Here is a 21,339-nt window from a genome sequence, read left to right as displayed (position 1 = left end):
CGTGGCTGGGTTCTAGGGGTGTGGTCGGGTCTCGTGGGCGGGGCCGTGTCTTATGAGCTAGGCGAGGCGGCTCCAGGCATTGTGGGCGTGGCCAACCCTGTGCTACAAACCATGCTTATGGGTGGAGCAAGAATGAATTGTGCCACGCGTTCCGGGCGGAGACCAGGCTTCCAGGGGAGTCTATGCTTGGTGGATAAAGCCACGCCTCGTGGGTGGTATTTCATCTCATGGGTGGAGCCATGCCTTGTGGGCGGAGGCATGAGTCATGGGCCAGGAAGGAAGGAGGGGGGTTGGGTATATGTAGAAAGGACATGGAAGCCTTGGGAAGCGGTCAGGGAGGGAAGGCAGGGGTCTGGAATCTCTACGGGAGAGGCCAAGATAAGACTAAACGTAGGAGAATTGAGAAAAGGGTGAAGTCATGATCTAGGGAGGCAGAGACTAGGGCATGGCTGGGGTAAAAGGGAGGGCCCCGGAGAAGGTGAGTCAGTAGTCTGAGCTTCATTCTGCAGGGGAGGAGTTAAGTTCAAGCTGGTCTCAAACTCGTTATGCAGAGAACAGAAGATGATCTTGAACTCCTAATCCTTCCCCCCCCCCCCAGTGCTGTGATGACAGGCATAGGTCACATGGAACCCATGGTCTCAGGCCAGCAGCCTCTCACTGAGCTACATCTCCTGCATTTGGGAAGAGCGTCTTCCAAGCACGCTAAAGACAGTAATAATCCAGCCCCAGATTGCCCTGTAGACTGAACATTGCTGAAGCCCAGAGGTGCTGTATGGGACTAGGAGTAGGAAGGTTGCATACTAGTGAGCACGGTTGAGCCAGGTATTCAGCTCCTGCGTTTATCTCCCATGCCCAAGTGTCTTCTGGGAAAGGGAATCCACAAGGCACTGGTGGTTATGTTGACCACCTGTGTTCAGTGGACGTACTATATAGCATTAGCCAGGGGTGCTGGCCAGGGTATGCCCTGAAGAGGCTGTGAGGAGTCTGCTCACCTCTCCTCACCAGTCCCAGACCCAAGGTGCCTTCCCTCTAACCTAGCTCTCAGTGGTCGTGCCCACCCCGTCTCCCAGTGTATGCTGGCAGAAAATGAATGAATGAATTGGTGGCTGGGATAAGGAGGGCACTCAGGACCAGAAGAGCAAACTCTGGAAGGTTCCTGAACACTTAACCTTTGGAGGTTTTGAGCCAAGAGGGCTTGATCCCTGGAGCATGCTGAAGAAATAGCTACTCAGTTCACTCACTCAGCATTCAGTGAGCATCTGATCAAATCTTTCTCACATCCTTTTGCATGGCGTTTTTGGGGAGATCCTCTACCCTGACTTATACATAGGAAAAGGGGTAATCACAGTGGGGAGGGCTCCCCCAAGTGCACAGACATACATAGGCCTGAGATTTTCAGGGCAGAGCCAGGGTTAGCTAACAGAAAGGTCTTTGTTGGCTGGCCTTCTGACATGTTCTGGGCAGGAGATAGGCAGAGACACACACTAAAGCTCCCGTGACAGACCTGGGCTTTGTGAATTGGCACCATTTATTTATATTTAAAAAAACTTGTTTACAGTAGGTAGAAGAGGGGACAAAGTGCTCAAGGAAACCCCCAAGGGTGGAAGCTTAGCTTAGCCAAGGAAGCTGCCTTGGCCCCTGCAGCTCCCTGCATACCCACTATGTGGACAGCCCCTGGAAGCTACTCTGGCCATGGGCTTGCAGCCCCTCCAAGTGGCTTGAAGAGCATTTGGACTTGGTTCTCACAGGACCCTGACCATCACACCTGTTATCCTGTACGGGTCTGACTCCAGGCAACCTACTCTGCCCCACAGATAACCACCAAGAGGCAGCCAGTCAAGCTGAGGTCACATTGGATGTGAGCACTACAACACTTGTTTCCTGACATGAGGACAAAGTGGCCTTGATGGCCCTTTCTCAGGACACTGGGCGGCAGGGGCTCCCAATCTCCACCCTGGACCTTATCAGAGTAACTGGGGTCATAACAGGCACACACCAGCCTGCACTAGGGACAGCAGCAAGGTGCCTTCAGGGGAGGGCTGGTACACAGCCTTCCCAGAGCTTGGGGCTGTCTCACAAAGTTGCCATAGCTGGGTGGCACGAGCCCACAGGGTAAGAGTTGGTCTTGGCAAGGGAATCATTTCCATTTTTCTTGATCCTGGCCACTGAGACAGGGGCCACATGGGCGTGTGTCAGGGTACTGTCTGGCCCCCAAAGCACCACACACTTTGGAATCTAAAGTTCATACAAACATTTATTCTGTTCCTACTCACAGAGAGAGGCAGCAGCCCCCAGGGTGATAGCCCAGAGGCCCTGGAGGGCCAGGCCAAGGGGCTGGCTTGGCTCTGAGGTTGGGGAGTCCTGATGGGCTGGGGTGAGTTCTGGAAGCTACCCCACAAGGCAGGGCAAACATCCAGGCCCATAGGACTGACCATGTGGGGTTCGGTCCCTGGAACACAGTGGCACCAGGATTGAACCCCTCAGCTGAGGAGGTGTGCAGGTCAGCAGGTTTAAATTAAAAATTAATAAAAATAACAGTATAAAGTAAAAAAAGACAACCCCTGTCTCAAACCATGAGGGCTTGTCCTGTCGCCTGCGTTATATACAAAGGAGCGGAAGGCAGGGCCCACTGTCTGGAGAAGTGTGCTGGGGGTAGGGGTGGGGGCGCCTGACTGGGGCACAGAGGCTAGGCCAGCTCTGCCCTGGGCTGCAGCAGGCTCCAGGGGACAGGACTGGGGGAGGAGGTGGTGACACATTGGACGGGTGTGGGGCTGGGCTGAGGGTTGGTCTCAGCCCCAACTTTGGGCCACTCATGGCAGACCTGCAGCGCGAGCTTGGGAGGCGCGCAGGGTCAGCTGTCATGTTTTATTACACAGTTTGAAAAGAGGCCGAGAGCATCGGGGCTGAGGGATTGGGGCTGAGGGCAGCCAGGGTTGGAAGAAGGGGGATGGCATGGTCATGTTGGGTGGGAGTCATCGCTTGGTCTTGGCGTCTTCTCGGATCTTCCAGATGACAAGGTGCATACAGGCACTGGCATCCTCACTGGAGCTGTGCCCGTCCACTACAGGGCAGATATGCTCAGCACGGTCCTGACTTCCAGACCTCCCCTCTCCCTTCCCGTCCCCCCACTCTGGGGCCCTGGCTCCTCACCATTGTCTTGGATGATCTGTCTGAGGTAGTCAGCCATGAGGTTCCGCAGGGAGCGTTTATAGGGCAGGCCCAGGCGATGTGGGAACAGCACAGATGTGTCCACCACTGTGCCGTGGATGACCTTGAGAGCCAGCAGGTCGCTCTCCAGGCTGTGTCCAATGAGGATGGTATCGGCGCTGAACATGCTCAGCAAGACGGCCTGCACGTCCCGCAGCGTGATGCTCGTGTCCACAAGGTCAGCCTCTGTCACCCCTGAGAACCTGCAGAGGGCCGGATGCAAGAGGGGCGTCGGGCCGGGCAGGATGGGAACAAGGCTGGGGTCCCGCGGTAGGCCGGGACACACCTGGTGTTGTAGTCGACAACTTCATTGTCAGGCTTGACAAAGGTATCATACACGACCTGCATGTCTGTGTCCACGACTGTGACTCGGGTCAGCTCCAGGCCATATGTAGTGTAGGACTGAGAACAGGAGATGGACACTAGTTGCAGCCTACTTCCCAAGCCCTCCTCCCCTCTGCGGCTAGCCATAGCTGCTGCAGAGACCCTGTCAGGGCCACCACGGGAGCCACCAAGGCAGAGGGAACCACACACAGGCTGGAAACTCAGAGAACCCTTCCCAACCAGACTAAGACCCTCTCAGGACACTAGCCTGACAGTGCAGGCAGCACCCTGAGCTGTGGTGCTGGCGGCAGCCTTGAAGCTCAGCCAGCTGCTCCCTTGCCAGTTCTCAGCTGGCTTCACTCTCTCACCATCCCAGGGCAGACCCAGGTTCCTGAGACCCCAGACTTACCATCTCACAGTCGAGGGCAAAGACCCCTGCATGGGCATCTTCGGGCAGCTCCTTCTGGAAGGTGCGCACAAAGCCCTCCAGGTTCTCCTTCCGGCCGTCCTGCACGTGTTGCTGGGGAACAAGGGGGTCAGCAGAAGGGCCAGCATAGCCATGCATGACTCTCGAGGAGTCCTGTGTCCTGGCTAAGGTCTGGGAGCAGGTGTCTGTGTCAGGCCTAGTATGCTGACAGCCAGAAAGGGCTGGCTGGGGCCACATGGGGCCTGAGCACAGGACTCAACTGTGTCCCTCAATGCCAGTGCAGTGACCAAGAGCAGGGAGTGGCACACAACAGGACTTACCTTGGCGACCTGACAGCCCACAGAGCCGACGGCAGCTGAGCAGCACATATACTGGGTCTCCCAGCCCCCAGCCACTGGCAAGAGACAGAGCAATGATGTTCAGGGCACCTGGCAGGGACCTTGCCCATCCAGTCAGGGACAAGGACTCAGGGAAAGGATCTGGGCCACAGTGTCACAAGGTGATGCAGGCCTGGGGAAGGTCCCCACCCTTGGGGACACTGCAGGAGTGAGACAAGCAGAGCCTGTGCTCGGAAGGAAAATGTAGATTATAGAAGGCCAGGCCTTCAGACGGGGGCGGGGTGACAGGGGCAGGAGGCCTTAAGGCCAGCAGGCATGCCTGGGCAGGGCTCTCTGCAACAGCAGCCAAGCCTCACCTCGATTCCGCCGCAGCCGCCCCCAGTGGTAGTAACACTCCTCACTGCGCACACAGCGGCCCGAGGAGGACACAAGGTACTCAGTGCCACAGCGACAGCAAATTCTGCAGGAGGCTGTGTGTGAAGACAGATGGACAGGCAGAGAGGCCAAGTGGGTGAGGGGCCGGCAACCCAGTATCCCCTGAGCATGAAGTGCCTGTCATAACAGCAGAGAGCTAACCACCCAGCCCTCCTGCCTGAGGCAATGCGGGAGGAGACTCACGGTCTTTGGGCTTCCTCTCCTCGGCTGTGAAGATGACCGCACCCCCTGGGCGCTCTGGGTGGGGGAAAGGGTAGCCATTCTCCTTCAGCTGCTCCTGAGTGAGTAGGTACTCCCTGAGGCGGCTGTACAGGGCAGTCCCTGCAGGGGCACTGAGTGTCAGTGCTGCCAGAAGGGGAGGGACAGACAGACAGAAACACACATGCAGGCATGTATATATACATTCATGCAAGTATGTATGCACGCACACACGGCTGTATTGTACAGGGCAGTCCCGGTGGGGACATTGGCTGGTGACAATGACCAGATGCTACAGGACAGGACAGACAAGGACACAGAGGGGAGTGTGGGTTACTCACTCACCTTTCAGCTCCTCTACCCTCGGGCTGCTGGGACGGCTCAGTGAGAAGCTGGTTTTAGCTGCCAATTTGCCCCCCAGGACAACCTCATGGGACACAACCCTGCGGCCACTGGCTTCTAGAAGGAAGTACAGAAAAGCCAAGGAGGGGTCGGCCAGCTGCAACCTCAGCCCAACCCCCACTGCACACACACTGCCCACCACTGCCGACAGAGTCCCAGCTGGGAAGGGGTCATGGGAACTCAGGGCAAGTCACCTGGAGCTCAGCAGTCCCCTACCTGAGCTCTGGTTGGACAGACCAGGCCTGCTATCCCCGAAGGAAGGTGGGACAGGGGTGGGGGGCACACGGCAGCTACAAAGCTGACGACTAATGGGTTCCGAGGTGAGGAGAAACTAATGGAGGCCAGGGGCAGATGAGCATGCCACTGTGGTGGCTGCTTAATGGGGCCTCTCGAGGGGACATAATGAAATGTCTTAACCCTCTCTCCCTCCTTCCCTTAGCTTAATGTGCAGCGCTCAGCCACTCACTGTGAAGAGGCTGTGGGGCGCCATTAGTGGGTGGAAGGAGGGAGGGAGGGAAGGAAGAAGGGAAGGGGGGAGGGAGGGAGGGAGGGAGGGAGGAGGCAGAGGGTACCTTGGGCAGTAGCCCGAGTGTGGGGAACCAGGGACCATCCCTGCTGCTGAAGCCCATGTACAGCCAATTCTGGGTAAGACCCTCTGCATACAGCTGCCCCAACTCACTGCTGAGGTTGGGCACGGTGTTGGGGACCAGGCCCCTTAGCTTCTTAAGGGTGTTCACGGCCACGTTCAGGTATATGTTCTTGCTGGGACTGCGGTCATACGCCACCTTTTCCTCGTTCAGGGCCTGGGTAAGACAGTGCTCAGCCTAAGGTCTTGGCAGAGCCTGGCACCCAGGAGCATGGGCAGTAGGATCAGCTGCTCTGGGATGACAGTGCTGGTGCAGAACCAGCCTGAGCCAGGAACATGGCCCAGCCTGTCACTCACGAGGACATGGTACAGGCAGCCAATGTGAACCAAGACGCCTAGAGGAGAGCCAGGAAGACAAATGGGGACCTTCCCAGCTGCAGCTCAAGACCAAGCTGGCCAGGGCCTGCAGTCCTGCCCATGAAGGGAATGTGTGCTCCAGGGCCCACCTTCTCGATGGCCTCCTGGTTGGACGAACAGAACTTGAGACACTCCTCAATGAACAGGTTGAGATAGCGCTGGCGGACCACAGTGGGGACCTTGCCGCCAAATTCTTTTGGGATAACGGGCTTCTTTAGACTCTGGGGAAAAAGAGCAGGTGTTAGGGCACAGGGCTTCTGGGGAAGACAGGGATGGGTTGCTCAATGCATGAGCCCAGCTATGAATTCCAGAGGGAAGGCTGGGGGAATGGCAGGGAGTGGAGCCCCTGCCTAGAATTCCCCAGTGAGGGGTTGGCTTGGGCATAAGCACCTTGTCATGTTTGTATAAGCATGGGTTCACTCTCAGGACTAGGAGACAGAACGTAATACAAGGCCAACAGAGAATCCTACTGGGGACAATATGAGCAGAGTATAGCTCATGGCCTCTGAGTGCAGGGTACCTGGAGTGATGGGCTGTGGGCGATGCGCTTGGGGGTGACCGTGGTGGTTGTCTTAGATGCCATCCCTGACAACGTGCGTGTCTTCAGTGGCTGGCTGCCAGGTTCGGGGCCGTGGGACACCTGGCTGCTGCTGGCAGGGAGCGCCCTCTTGGCACCTGTGGGGGCTGGTGGGGGACAGGGGATGTGAGTGCAGGAGGACAGCAGGCCCATGACGGAGCTGCGGAGCACCAGGAAGCTGCGGTCATTGAGTGTGAGCAGAACTCGCATCTCGCAGCGCAGCGGGGGCCGGGGCACCGGGCTCGGGGTGCGGAAGGACATGGGACTCTAGCTGCTCTGGGGCAAGTCCATGGAGGTGGGGAAGGGCAACGCAGCTGTGGAGGCCGGCTCAGGCAATGCCACGGTCGGGGCAGTCTGGCGAATGGTGGGGCGTGGTCGGGGCCTCTGCCACATGTTCCAGCCCCCAACTCCGAGACATTGACGTCTGAGGGGTAGCCCTGGCTCCAGGGCACAGGACCAGAGGGCCTGGGATGCCCCGGTCTGCTCATTGTGACAGGCTACCTGCCTGTCCCTGTAATGAGGTCACAAACCATACACAGTCTCCGCCCTGGCAGAAGGTGACCAGGGCTGCTCCTTGCATGGACATGCAGGGTGTGGAGTACCTGCCCATCACAGCCCGTTGGCACTGAAGGACTGAGACGACTGACTTCTGGCCCCAGTCAGGGTCCCTCTTTGGAGAGGGCTCAGGAGCCAGACCAGGTTGCCCCTGCCATCCTTCCTGGAACCAACCCACCATGGCTGTACTTGCCAAGAGAGATCCCCAGTGCACTCTCAGCTCCACAAAGAGAGGGCTCTCCAATGCTTCTTGGCCCCACAGGGAGGGGGGCACATCTGCACGAGTAACTCCCAGCCCTGTATGCAACCTATACCATGAGCACTGAGGCAGATCAAGGTGGGTTCTGGACAAGGAGAGTCCCAGAACTGGAACAGACCCAACAAGCCCTGCTGCAGCCACAGCCAGGAACCTCCCCCAGGCTGTGCCATCAAGAGATGTAGCTGTGAGCTGTGGGCATGAACAGGAACACAGAACCCAGGCACTGTAGCCCTTGATGGGCAGGGAGAAACATTGGTCCAGCAGCTCTTCCTGATTTGGTCACAGCCCTGGTTCTCTAGGCAGGACTCATTCTCAGGAGCTCTGCCTGGTAATGGGGCCAGATGGGACCACCGCTCAGAGCTGATAGGCCCACCCCACCCTGACCTTCAAGCTGCTGTCCACTCCAGGTAAGCCCAGGCAAGTCCCACTAATGGTCGCTGAACTGGGAGGGAGCAAGGAGGCTGCTAAGACCTCCCAGGTCATCCTGCCCCTTCTCCATGGTCAGTGAGGCCCTGGGAGGGTGTTTGAGACCAGGTATAAGAGGAAGTTCTCAGAGTGCTGCTTCCCCTCATACTGCACATGCCAAGGTGAGGGGTCCAAGAAAGAGTGGGGTCAGGACTCACCAGCAGCCAGGCGGGGGTTGGGTACATGAGCAATCCTCCTCTTCTCCCCGGGTGCTGAGATGTGCACGGAAGAGAGCCTCTCTGTTGGCCGTGGGACGGCCTGTAGCCAACTGGCAGAGTCCTTCTGTGCCTGCTGTGCTCGCCGGTAGCACACCTCCTGAGCAGTTGGGGGCCGTGCTGGGGGAGCCACGGGGGTCCTCTTTGGGGCCTCTGCCTGAAAAAGCACGTCCTAGAGCTAGCTCCCATCCAGAGTACTCCAGACAAGCATGGTGAGGAGACTCGAACTAGCAGAGACAGCAGAAGCTTCAGGGCGGGGAGGGCTCCAAAACCCCAGCCTCCCCTGGCTTCCAGACGCTCCATTCCCATGTTCCCACTGTGCAACAGTGCTCTCCGTGGGGCCCACGACCTGTCTGCACTCATGTCTCCTCGAAGATGAAGCCTTCCTTGGGGATTGCATCTGGGGCTCCAAGCACCAGGGATGACTGTGGGGGCCTAAGCTTGCCATCATACCCCCGCCCAGGCCTCTCCTAGTATCTGCACTGCCTTCCAGCCACAACTGAGATAGCCTGGGCTCTGAAGCTAGACAGCCCACTCAACTCTAATACCCATGGGGATTTACCCACTCCTCCGTGCACTGTTCCTGTGCCCAGGTCAGGGAAAGACACTCTGGATGGGACACAAAGCACTGAACAGCAGCCTACCGAAGGCCAGCAGCAGGGTCCTCCGCCAGACTGTGGTGGCAGACCTCCCTCCAGAGGCCCACCCTGTACCTGCATATGTGGGTCTTACCTCCTTGCCTGGCTTGCAAAGGTGTGAGACCCTCCTCTTCTGCCCTGGGAACAAAGTGGTCAGGCCCGCATGCGTCTTCTCCTCAGCCTTCTCCTTGGGTGGCTGAAAACACACATGGACTCCTCACTCTGGTGCCTCCTGGAGCATGCCCCTGCCTTCCCACCCAGCCTCATGTTGCCGCCAGACCTTAGGCGGTCCTGCCAATGAGAGCCCTACGAGGATCAGCACCCTGCGGCCCAAGGCCAGGCCCCAGCACCTGCCTCCCAGGCCTTGTGGACAGGAGGACAAGTGGGTGTGTCCCTGCTGCTGCCCCCACACCCAGCCCAGGATGACGGCTCAGATATGGAATGCCAGTCAAGGGCATCCCGCAGGGAAGTGTTGGAAGGAACTGGCTAAGTCCATCTTTGTTCAGGGTGAGCACCCTCTGGTGGCCAGCATGGGGACATTAGGAGGGACACCCAGATGGGTCAAGGCTGGCCTGAGCCAGGCAGGCCAGGGAGTAATGAGAGGAAGGGGCTTAGAGGCTAGAAAGGGAGCAAGAGCTGGAGGAGGGAAGGGGGTCAAGAAAGGCCAAGGAGTGGGGACAGGAGGTGGTGTGAGGCAGGCGTGGGGCGGGAGGGCCCGGTACCCCTTTGCCGGTCAGTCTGAACGGTCAGTCGGACGCTGCCACGGGAAGCCGGCTGGGTGGGTAGAAAGCCAGCGTCCTCATTCTGGGCAGGGTGCAGGGGGGCAGCAGGCGGCCACCGAGGGTTCCTGAATTTTGAATGGAGTTAATAAGAGGCCAGTGCTGAAGGAGCGGCTTCTGCTTGGGTCACAGAGGCTGGAATCGGCTGGAGATGACCATGGGACTGAGTGTCCCCTCGAAGGGCCCTTGGCTGCCAAGGCCAGTGCCCTCACCTGCCGGGCCAGCCGGCCCTTGTCCTCCGTCTTCACACTGGTGGACTCATTGAAGATCCGAAGGCACTCCTCCATAGGGTCCACATCAAAGTCCACCTCCTTCTCCAGGGCCGAGTAGTCCACATCCTCCTCTGCACACTGGCTGGCTCCCGAGGAGGAGGAGGAGGAGGAGAATGGGGAGGGTGGTGCGGGGGCCGTGGGTGGTGCGGCCTTGAGATGCTTGGGCACCTTCATCTCGTCCAGGCCCAGGCTGTAGTCGGAGTCGGAGTCAGAGTCGGAGTCTGAGCTAAGGCTGGGCAGAGTTGGGGGCCAGACCCGGGGTGCTCCCGCTCCCAGGCCTGAGTCATCCTCCTCGCTCTCATCCCCAAATAGTTCGGCGTGGCTCAGGGCCCGTTTCTTAAGCTTAGGGGTGTCCTGGGGAGCTCCTTCATCCAGGGAGCGGGCCTTGCGTTCCACTAACTTCCCTGATGGCATCTTCTTTGCACTGCCACCTTTCCAGGCCAGTGGTGCACGAGGACTAGGCCCAGAGTCCTGGGGCCCCATGCTGGAGGGGCGGCCTGGCCCCCCTTTCCCTGAGCTGGCCACTGTGGTCGCAGAGGATGGCTTTTTCTTGGTCCCTTCAGGCCCCTGGGCCTTGCCCCTGGGGCTACTGGCAGGCAACTTCTTCTTGTCTGCACATACCTTCTCCTTCCCTCGGGGTCTGGCTGGGTCTTTCTCTTTCTTTTTGTCTTTCTTGTGGACCTTGTCCTTGTGGCTGAGGCTGGCTGGGGTCCCACTTTTCTTCTTTTTGGCTTTACCCTCCTTGGGGACCCCAGCATCTCGAGAGGCCCTGGCTGGGGAGTTGGGCTTGACCAAGGACACTGTGTCTGGTGCTTTGGGAGGCTGCCCGAGGTCTTCCACGTCATACTGCACAGCCATCTCCTTGGTGCCTCGCAGGTCAGCCTCCTCATGCTCTCTGCCCTCCTTGGAGGCAGGCTTCCCGGGTGCCTTGCTTTCAGGGTCAGCCCCAGCCTTGGGGCTGCTAACATCAGCCTTTGGGGGACTGGCCACGTCATCTTCTGAGTCTGAGAACCTGGCCTCACAGCCACCGAAGGGGTCACAGGGCTTCTTGAGGGCAGGTGTGTATGGCTCAGCACCCCTGGAGCCCCGCGGCCGCTTGGTGGCCCTCTCATCCCTAGCACTGGCCCTGCCAAGGTGCCGGGCTGAATAGTTGGACAGTGGGTCGTACTCTAGATCTGTCGAAGGTTTTGAACTATCCACCACATACTTGCCACCGGACACAGGGCGGCCACAGCGGCGTGGCTGGCCCACAGCCTTAGGGACATACTCCAGGGCACCAGCGCCTCCTGCAGCTCTGCCCTGACCCCTGTCGGAGGGGGCCAGTGAGTACTTGTGCCCTGGCTCGGCAGGAACAGCCAGTGGAGTGGGTTGGTAGGCAGAGTCTGGGCTCAGCAGGCCACCTGGCGTGTAAGTTAGGGCCAATGAGAAGGTGTCATCGTCATCTATGCTTGTGGCAGGGCTGCAGGGCGCCAGGGCTGAAGGCCCCGCACTGTGTCCCCGTGCAGTCTCAAGGAGCTCCTGGTAGCGCCTCTGCTCCAGCTCCACCTCGCCACGCACGGCCTCGATGGCCTGGTTGACCAGCTCCAGCTCCAGCATGCCATCACCCTGACCCAGAGCACCGTTCTCCCTCTGCACAGGAGGCTGAGGCAGCTCTGGGTTGTATGGGTCATATCCAAGCCCTGGAAGGGAAAAGAACACAGAACAGCCACTAAGTTGGTTTGATAGAGATGTGCAAAGTAAGAGAACCAGCCATCCAGAACCTACTGCACACCAGGCTTGGGCCTCAAGGAGTGACACTGTAATACTGCTGTGTTGAGGTCACCCAGCCTACTCCAGGACCTGTGCAGAGGTGTGTGTGTGTGTGTGTGTGTGTGTGTGTTTGTGTGCTTCATTTGAGAATCCAGAAAGCTCTTAGGTGAGTGCAGCACACACTCGATCTGCCAGGAGCCAAAGCAGTTTAACTAATTCACCTCTTCAATGCTCAGCCTTCACCACTGAGCCAGCACCCGAACCTCCTGTGCTTCACTTCTCCTCACTTCTTCATGGAGTACCTGAAAGGGAGGGGCTGGAGAGAGCTAAGGTAAGGGAGTTCACTTCTCAGCCCTCAGCAGGCAGCTTACACACCTGCAAGTCCAATCCAGGTGATGACACCTCAGCCTCATGGGTACCTGCACTACACCACACAGACACAGTCATACACAGAACTAAAAGTACAAACTTTTGTACACAATGAGGAGACACACAGGGGAGCCCCATCTCCTGAAGGACAAGAGAAGGGAGCCTCTGCTGCCAGAAAGAGGGGCAGGACAGACTGCTCACAGGGGTCCTACTACTGAGAGGCAGGGGCAGGGGCTGAGTCAGACTGGCCAGGCCAAGATGCACTGAACTGTGAAAGGAATTGGGAACTTCTCTGGACTTTCCCTTTAGTTATTTAATGTAAGATCTCACTGTGGCACAGCCCTAGATGTACAGCTGAGGGTATCCTTGAACTTCTGATCCTCCTGTCTCTACTTCCCAGGTGCTGGGGTGACCCAGAGAGAGATTCCAGGCTTGACTGGGCTGGGTTCTTAAAAAGTAACCTTCTAAAGATCAGAGGCAGTGGACCAGGCATGTAGGAGGCTGAGGCAGAAGGATCAGAAGTTCAAGGCCACCTTAAGCTAGCAAAACGCAGTTCAAAAGTAACTTGCCCAGGGCACCCAAAGCCCCAGGAGAGGGGGAAAGGGATAAGAAGGGAGAAGGAGGGGAAACTTAGAAACTAAAGCACCCGCACACGCCTTTAATCCCAGCACTTGGAGGCAGAAGCAGGCTTATTTCTGGGTTCGAGGCCAGCCTGGTCTACAGAGTGAGTTCCAGGACAGCCAGGGCTATATCGAGAAACCCTGTTTCAAAAAACTAAAAAATAAAAGTAAAGCACGCATTCAACCAAGACTGAACTGAACACTGCACCCAGAGTTCCTTGTCAGCAATGTCCTGCGTGAACACAGAGGGCACTAGAAGGGAAGATCCCCAAGTGTCTGTCTGTCTCTCTCTCTCTCTCTCTCTCTCTCTCTCTCTCTCTCACACACACACACACACACACACACACACACACACACACACACTGCTAGTACTGATCCCAGGAGTGGTTTGCACACCTATTATCCTAGGACTCAGGAGATTAAGGCAGGAGGATGACACATCCTAGGCTTCACAATGAGACGATGTCAGAGTCAGACACACAGGACTGCAGAAGGAAGGCATGGGCCCTTTTGTGCAAATGTGGGCACTTGAAGTGCTTCTTGGGAGACGGGGAACCACACAGGTGACTGAGTGCGGGAAGGGTCCCTGAGTCCCAGGTTAGCCAGTGATGGAATGGTCTATCACTGCCCAAGTAGCCCTACGGACAGAGTGCTGGACAGGGAACTGGGGGTCCCCAGGCTGAATCAGGGCACCTGGCATAAGCTCAGCCTGCCCATGGGTGACCCAGACACAGTCAAGCAGTGTTTTCCTGGGTAATTCCTTCCACACATCTGTCTAGACCTCTGACAGGCCACACCAGAGGCAACAGTCTTGGGCAGCATCACTAGACCTCTCTCCTGACAACAGGAAGTCAGCCCCTGGGCAGCACCAGCACCCGAGGTCTCCGCTCAAGTCCAGAATGCTGATAAAGGCCCAGAGTCTGCTCAGGGCCCAGTCCAATGAGGGCTCTGATAAGAGAGAGCTCCTAGCCCAGGAGGTGGAAAAGGATGCTCCTCAGACACAAGGGGAGGAGAGGCAAGAGTGGGCAGGAGCACCAGTCCATTCTGGGCTGTCTCAGATGTGTTCTGACGGGCACGGTCCTGAATGCCACACAGCCCAAGGTCTCCACAGAGTATTGTGATCCATCATTCCTGGGCTGACCCTTTCCACCCTGCACTGGGATCCAGGCACTCCCCTCAGCTCAGCACCACTGGACACATGAGTCCAAGCAGGACCAAGATCCGAGGTTACCTTCGGTGACTCGCACAGAGACCACACACGTCAGCAGCAGGTCACCAGAGAGCTATGGGCAGCTGCACATAAGTGTGAGACCTGGCCACAGAAGAGGGCATGCAAGCCTAGGAAGTGCTACTCAGCCTCAGTATAGGTACACAGCAAGTGTTACCCTACTAGGCCACCCTTAAGGAATGAGCCCAGAATCCCCATCCCCAGGTCATCTCCAGAGCCTTCCCTTTCCATAAAACCAACCCTGTAGGATGCCAAGGGCTTCCAGGCAGGTGGAGCCGCTAAGTGGGATGCAAGGGGACAGCCCCTGCGTGCCTAAGATGCTGGGCTCGCTAAGGCAGGAACAGGCATGGAGCCTCCATGTGCATCTACCATTCCAGAAGAGGAGCTGATAGGTAAGGTAGGCGGGGCCACATGCTGAGCAAGGCGATAGGGAGCCTTCCCTTCCCATGGTCCACAAGGGTTGTGACACTCTCCAGTCCTAACTATATCCTAGTGGAGATGGCCAGGGCCTCTCTGCCCTACCCTGACACCAGCAGAGACCCAGTCAGGATGTCTTTCTGGCCCAAGCTGCCCCTCACCAGTGCTCAGGCTGGGGACTAAGGGCCCCGCATCTTCAGAGGAAGAGCATGCTGGCCAGTGTCATGTGAACATGGTCCTTTTGTCACTTGTCATGGAGGCTGGTGGGGTCATGTGGGGCTTTCAGAGGGCAAATGCAGCCTTGCCCCCACCATTCCACATGACGGTTTCTGCTCAGAACTATGGCAAAGTCCCAAACCAGGTTCTCTTGTCATCCACTCAGGTCTGGGACCTGCCCCAATGCCCACCTCCCACTCAACAGGCAGACCCAGGACTACCAGCACCAGGACCTTCAACACATGGGCTCTCAAGTCCTCAGATGAACAGCTCACTGCAGCTGCAGGAACTCTGTTAACAGGAAAACCTAGGTGGGGAAGCTCAGTCCCAGCCTTCTCCACTACACAAAACAGTATCCCACACCAATAGTGGCACTTCAGAGGCACCAAGACCTTTCTAGAAGGCTGGATATCAAGTCATCATGTCAGCAGGGAGTTCTGTTGGCATCTTCCAGCCACTGGACAAACTCATATTGGCCTTCAAAACCCAGTTTAGGGGCTAGAGAAAATGGCTCAGTGGTTAAGAGCACTGATTGCTCTTCCAGAGGTTCTGAGTTCAATTCCTAGTAACCACATGGTAGCTCACAAGAGATTCAATTCCCTCTTCTGGTGTGCCTGAAAACAGCTACAGTGTACTCATAGGCATAAAATAAATCTTAAACAGTTTAGGAGCCATCTGACAAGAACCTGCCTCTCCTCAGCCCCAGCTACTCCTCAGTTCTACTCTATCCAGAACCAGAGTCAGTGTGCTTGCCCACCTATCCCCATACCCAAGAGAGGACCATAGGTGTATGCTGAGTCAAGAATGGCCAGAGAGACTCAAGAGCCTTGGGGCACACTTGCCTAGATCACTGCCACCCCAGAGTTTCTAGCAAAGTGAAGCAGGGCTTGAGACGCACCACCTACTCACAGCACTCCCCGACTGTTGTGGGACAGAACTCCATCCTTAGGAGTGGCTGTTCGCGAACACTGGAGCATTGGAGCACCCACCGACTTGAGCCACCCTCAAGACATGGAGCATGCTCTAACCTTCTCCCACAGAGCTCCTGACTGCCACAGGTATTAAGACTCAGCATGGCCGGGCAGTGGTGGCACACACCTTTAATCCCAGCACTTGGGAGGCGGAGGCAGGCGGATTTCTGAGTTCGAGGCCAGCCTGGTCTACAGAGTGAGTTCCAGGACAGCCAGGGCTACACAGAGAAACCCTGTCTCGAAAAACCAAGTCCCCCCCAAAAAACTCAGCATGGAGCCCCTTGTAGAAGCCATACTTCCAGGAGCCAGCTAGCGCCCCATGCCTGCAGACCTCCCTAGCTATCTACCAGTCCTAGACAGGCTCAGTTCAGTGCATCTGACCTGGCGCTCCCTCCTCTGGAAGGTGTCCTGGACAGGATGTCAGCTGCAAACCCCTACTCCAGCAGTCACCTGAAATCCCAAGTCCCTTATGTAAATGGCACCAAGACAGACAGGCCACAGAATCAGGTCAAGAGGGTCAGGCAAAGGATGGCCTCAGAAAGCAGCAGTGCCTGGCTGAATCTGCAGCAGCCTAAGTGGCCATAATGAAGACAGAGAAGCCATGAGTGGGGGACAGAGTGAAACAGATGTAGGCTGGGCAGCTCGTACTCTCCACTAACAGCACCCTAAAGACCACTGGGCACGTGTGGCAGCTGAGCAGCAGGGGGCAGCATCCTGAATCCTGCCCTGATTATATATTGGGATGTCCATCTGCCCTCCAAACCACCTTCCCCAGCAACAGTGAGCCAGGAAAACACTGCCCACCACCAGCAAGGTGACCAAGAAGTGCAGCCCTGATGCGCTCTCATTGGGCAGAGTCCGGCCTGGACAAGCAGAACGTTCACCAGACACCTGACAGCAGCAGTCCAACCAGAGGACCAAGGTGTGCTACTGTCTGTTAGAGGGCGATCAGAACCTTGTGCCTCACCAACCAGTGCATGGATGTCTCCGGGCATCCACAGGGCCAACTATCCCTGACAACTATGCTGTGGACTGCAGCGCACCCTGCTGGCGTTTCCTGGAGAAGTGGGTCTTTCTCTGGGAAGGAGCCCAAAGTGGCAGGAGTCCCTTGGTCCCTAGACTGCTCAGGCAAGGAAAGCCACTCCCAAAGCCCCTGTCTCCCAAGGCAGTGCACCAACAGGCAGTCACAGGTCTCGTGTGGTGCAGAGATCAGTGGGAAGAGGCCAGCAGTGCCATGCCCCTCTGACCCTCGCTGCCCAAGCATGTACCGTGGGAACTGGGCTAGGATCCAGGTCTCCAGAGGCCCTCAAGGCTCAGAAGGAACTTGGCCACAGCCACTTTCTTGCCCCCCACTAGGAACCCCCTCCCACATGCCATAGATCTAACCTTTCTACGTCCCTTGTCCCTCAGCCTGTCTGCCCTCCATAGCACTCAGTACCTCAACAGGGTATCGTACCCCAGCTGAGAAAAGGAGGCTAGCTTCCATTGCAGCTTTGAGCCACTGGAGACCAGTCACGTGTGGATTTGCTTTACTGTGGGTACAAAGGTCATGGAGGGCTACTCCAGTGTGCCCAAAGGATGCTACCAAGGTTGAGCCACTTGAGCCTTATCCTAATCCAGAGCAGCACATGCCCAGACCTCCTCAGAAGTGCACTGAGCAGAGCACAGCAGAGTCCCCAGAGGAGGAAGGGCACAGGACATTGCCTGGGGTCCAGGACACCAGGAGATGGCACGAGGAATGAAGCGCCTTCCTGTCAGGCACACAGAACAGCACCAGATCCCAAACGTGACGACCTGGGAAACCAAGTGGCACAGGACAACACGGGAAGAACAGCACAGGAGGAAAGCTGAGGAGCCAACGCTGCTCAGGGATGGCACAGTACTAGGCATAGCTTGGAACACGGCTTCTATTCCCGAACCGCAAAAGGAAGTAAACTTTAAAAGTCAGAATGTCAACTTAGTGGTGGGGGTGCACACCTTTGATCCTAGTGCTCTGGAGACAGAGGCGGGAAGATCTCTGTGAGTTCAAGCCCAGCCTGGTCTTCAGAGTGAGTCCAGGACGGTCAGGGCTACAGAGAGACCTTGTCTCAAAAAAACGAAAACAAAACAAAATCCCACAAAACACCAAAAGGGCGAAAGAGATGGCTCAGGGGTTAAGAGCACTGGCTGCTCTTGCCAAGGTCTGAACTCCATCCCTAGCACTAATGCCTGGAAATCCAGATCCAGGGATCCAATGTCATCCTCTGGCCTCTGCAGACAACACCGAGTCAGACATGCATACACAGAAGCCTAAGTCTGTAGGAAACAAAAAGGCACTGCATGTCACCCACACTGGATGCAGCCTGATAAAATCACCTATGCCGGGTCCTCAGTGCCCACCCTGCGCTGAAGTCTGCAAAGCTGAGTGTCCTTCCTCTTCTGAAGCAATTTCCCTAGCACCTAGACTGAGACCTAGGCTGAGTCCCTGGCTGACCTGCCATGACACTGGTGGCCAAATGAGGAGCCTGACCACCAAGCAGGGAGCTGTTTGAAGGCCACTTGCAGGTGTCCTAGGTCAGTGTATGTGAGAGACCCAACAACAAGAGACGTGGCAGTTCATGCCTGGCCCTCAAACACTCAGAGGGCAGAGGCAGGAAGATCAATCACCTCAGGTTCAAGGCCAGCCTGGGCTACACAGTGAACCCATCTATCTATTCAAATAGTCGTATACAAAATAATAAATCATTATTAAAAAAAAACAGCTAGAGAAAGAGAGGTATCTAAAATTAACCTAGGGATGAAGTCAGTGGTGAAGCTCACACACAGAGGTCTGCATCCCCAGTGCTTCATCACAACAGCTGTGGAGATGAGGCCCACATGTCATGACAACCAGAGGACCACAAACTCAAGGTCATTCTGGGTTACACAGACTTTGAAGAAAGCTATAAACTACATGAGACCTACCTGAAAATGCCAATATATTATATATACATATAGATACACACACACACACACACACACACACACACACACACACACACACGTTTAAAAAGAGAGCCACTCTTAAGGAACAGAGATCACCAGAGAGGACTAAATGGTACTTTATTCAAAAACCCTGTCTCTCTCTCTCTCTCTCTCTCTCTCTCTCTCTCTCTCTCTCTCTTTTTTTTTTTTTTTTTTTTTTTTTTTGGTTTTTTGAGACAAGAGTTTCTCTGTGTAGCCCTGGCTGTCCTGGAACTCACTCTGTAGACCAGGCTGGCCGTGAACTCAGAAATCCACTTGCCTCTGCCTCCCAAGTGCTGGGATTAAAGGCGTGTGTCACCACCGCCCGGCCCACCATGTCACTTTTTTAAAGGTTTTTTTGTTTTGTTTTGTTTCATCCCTATGAGAGTTTGCCTGGGTATATGCATTTGCACCATACATGGCTTGTGCCCTGAACTAGGGTTACAAATCAGCCATGTGGATGCTGGGAACCCAATCCAGGGCCTCTGCAACAGTAGCAAGTGTGACCCCCACCCCTCTGGCAGGGTCTCATTGTCTATGGATTTCTGGAACAAGACTTCATATATAGACCAGGCTGGACTCAAAGTCAGAAGTCCACCTGGCAGTGCCTCCAAAGAGCAGGGACTAAAAGTGTGTGCGCGCAGCACGCCCAGCCAAAAGCAGTAAGTGCTCTTAAATCTGCGCCATCTCTCTAGCCTTTACAATGTCTTCTTTAATGCAACTGAAACTCTATGGGTCGGGTTAGGTCATCCCAGAACCCAGTAGGTTGCAGCTTGGGAATCCTGGGTCCCAAATTAGCCTGGCCTACAATAGTAAAAACAAACAAAGACAAATAACAAAATCTTAATTTCTCCCAATTTATTTTCTCTAATACAATACTTTCTACACACTGCCTGATCCCTGAGGCCTTCTTCAAAAATGTCATCACTCTAATTACGACATGCTCCCTGTCAGGCTGAAAGTCTACACCCGTCCAAGGCAAGGGGGTTTTCCGCTCTACAAACAGCAGGTGCCCCTATGGCCTTGTGCATCCAACTACTGGAGACTGTGGGGGCCTTGCCCCAGGAAACTGTCGCGATCATAAACAAGGTATGCCACAAGCGCACAGGGTGGAGTGCATGGTGACAGGAGGGAATGACATCTCGTTTGGAACAAGGTGGATGCAATGAGGACCGGAGGAGTTGCACCAAGTCCCCTAGCTTGAGGACGCGACTGCACGGTTTCTCCCTCCGTTGTGCCGATCTTTTACGTTTTACTTAGTGACCAGAGAGGTTTAGACATTTGCACAGCATCGCTATGGCAGCTAGCGGAGGGACAGCAATCTGACGTGTGCGGTCTGGCTGAGCCAGGGAAACAAGTAGCTCGGGCGGGCTGTGCAAGCGGGCGCGGTCCTAAGGGCTTTACCTGCTGCGGGAGATGCTGCGCCGCCGCTACCGGGAGCGCCGGGACCCCGAGCTCCGCGGTGCCGGAAGTGGCAGTAGGGCCGCCGGCAAGGCCCCCCGGGAGCTCCGGCCCAGTACGGGCAGTCGATGGAGCGGAAGAAGCCGGTAGAACGTAGCATGGTCCGTTCCGCAGCGGGGCCCCGGCCCGGAGATTCCCGGGATCCCGGGACCCCTCCTCACACTCGCCCCGGAGGTTTCCGCTCGCGCTTTTCGGACCCCGCCGCCGCCGCCATCTTGCCCCGAGGCCCCCTGAGGCCCCCGGGACGCTGTCGCTAGGGACGCCGGGAAGGGCTAACCGAAGTGCGCCTGCTTACAATGTCGGCTCCCGCGGAATTGTAGCAGACGAAAGACCCAAAGCTTAAGGCAAGAGAAGCTTTAAAGAACGCGTAATTATATGCTTCTGGTTTCTGAGAACCTTTCGGCCCCGGACTTTCGCGGGTACAGCTTCGCAATCTTGAGGCGAAAGCCCCTGAGAAGCCTGGGCTGTCCAGAGCGCGCCTGATTGAAAATGCACCGCGCATCTCCGCCGTATTCTTTGGGCCCAGACTAGGCTTATTTGCATTTCGCTATATAAGGCATTCGTGCGCCCCCCGGAGGACGAGAAAAGTGTTACGGCCAGGTATTTGTTCATTGATTTACGATTTACTTTGTAATTCTATGTATGTGCAACATGAGTGTTTCTGATTCTCTCTGGGTCAGAAAAGGACTTCGGATACCCAGAAATTGGAGCTACACGTGGTTATAAACGACCATGTGAGTACTAGGGATCGAACCCAAGTTTCCAATTGCAGGAAGTGCTCTTCACCACTGAGCCAACTCTCTAGTCAGGGTCTTAATCTGTTGAGGTGCCCATCTTGAGAAATCCACCTGTCTCAATTGACGTTCAAATATTCACGAGGAGCATCAGTGGAACATTTCTTCTTTCTTTTTGCCGTGCCTAGATACACTAGACAAGCACTCTCCAATTGAACTACCCTCTGGAAACATTTTTGATTTTTTTGGTTTTTTGCTTTGTTCTGGGGTGTTTGGAGGAGTGCGGGACTGTGCACTCACATGCAGAGGTTAGAGGAGCATTATAACTTTCCACCCCTTTGTTTAGTCTCCCTTTTTCTTTCCTTTCAACACAGGCTTCTTCACTGGGAGTACTTCAGCTAGGCGGGCTGGCTGGCAAGCTTCCAGAATCTGCTTGCCTCCACCCCCGAAGCCTAGGGTTGCATGCACCCAGCTCTAACTGGGTGCTGGGGATTAGAA

The 21,339-nt window shown here is 56.1% G+C and overlaps 1 protein-coding gene across 2 annotated transcripts; it reads right to left on the bottom strand.

The window, feature by feature from the left end:
* Positions 1–1,531: 1,531 nt before the first annotated feature.
* Rexo1 (RNA exonuclease 1 homolog) lies at positions 1,532–20,354 on the bottom strand. Of its 2 annotated transcripts, none has more exons than XM_031349570.1 (15): positions 20,051–20,354; positions 10,035–11,773; positions 9,138–9,239; positions 8,349–8,562; positions 6,855–7,018; positions 6,424–6,555; positions 6,011–6,134; positions 5,275–5,388; positions 4,915–5,076; positions 4,653–4,766; positions 4,279–4,352; positions 3,941–4,051; positions 3,494–3,609; positions 3,151–3,410; positions 1,532–3,061 (listed from the first exon to the last, which is right to left on the bottom strand). In XM_031349570.1, exons 1-15 carry the CDS (start codon positions 20,205–20,207, stop codon positions 2,973–2,975), a joined length of 3,672 nt encoding a protein of 1,223 aa, XP_031205430.1. In that variant the 5' UTR covers positions 20,208–20,354; the 3' UTR covers positions 1,532–2,972. The 2 variants fall into 2 exon arrangements, with proteins under 2 accessions (XP_031205430.1, XP_031205432.1); XM_031349572.1 differs by having other exon boundaries at positions 4,915–5,052.
* Between the last annotated feature and the right edge of the window lie 985 nt (positions 20,355–21,339).

This window comes from Mastomys coucha, unplaced genomic scaffold (genome assembly GCF_008632895.1).
Source record: "Mastomys coucha isolate ucsf_1 unplaced genomic scaffold, UCSF_Mcou_1 pScaffold4, whole genome shotgun sequence".
Classification (NCBI taxonomy): Eukaryota; Metazoa; Chordata; class Mammalia; order Rodentia; family Muridae; genus Mastomys; species Mastomys coucha.
The sequence above is the reverse complement of the archived record's forward strand: the minus strand, read 5'-3'. Positions and strand labels throughout refer to the sequence as shown.

What these genes read in the sequence shown, in the direction of transcription:
- Rexo1 (XM_031349570.1), bottom strand. Translation starts at nt 20,207, where the DNA reads ATGCTACGTTCTACCGGCTTCTTCCGCTCCATCGACTGCCCGTACTGG. An exon ending in TTGCCCTCGACTGTGAGATG is followed by an intron (nt 3,610 to 3,940) that starts GTAAGTCTGGGG and finishes TCCTGTTCTCAG; the next exon opens with TCCTACACTACATATGGCCT. An exon ending in GTTGTCGACTACAACACCAG is followed by an intron (nt 3,411 to 3,493) that starts GTGTGTCCCGGC and finishes GGCCCTCTGCAG; the next exon opens with GTTCTCAGGGGTGACAGAGG.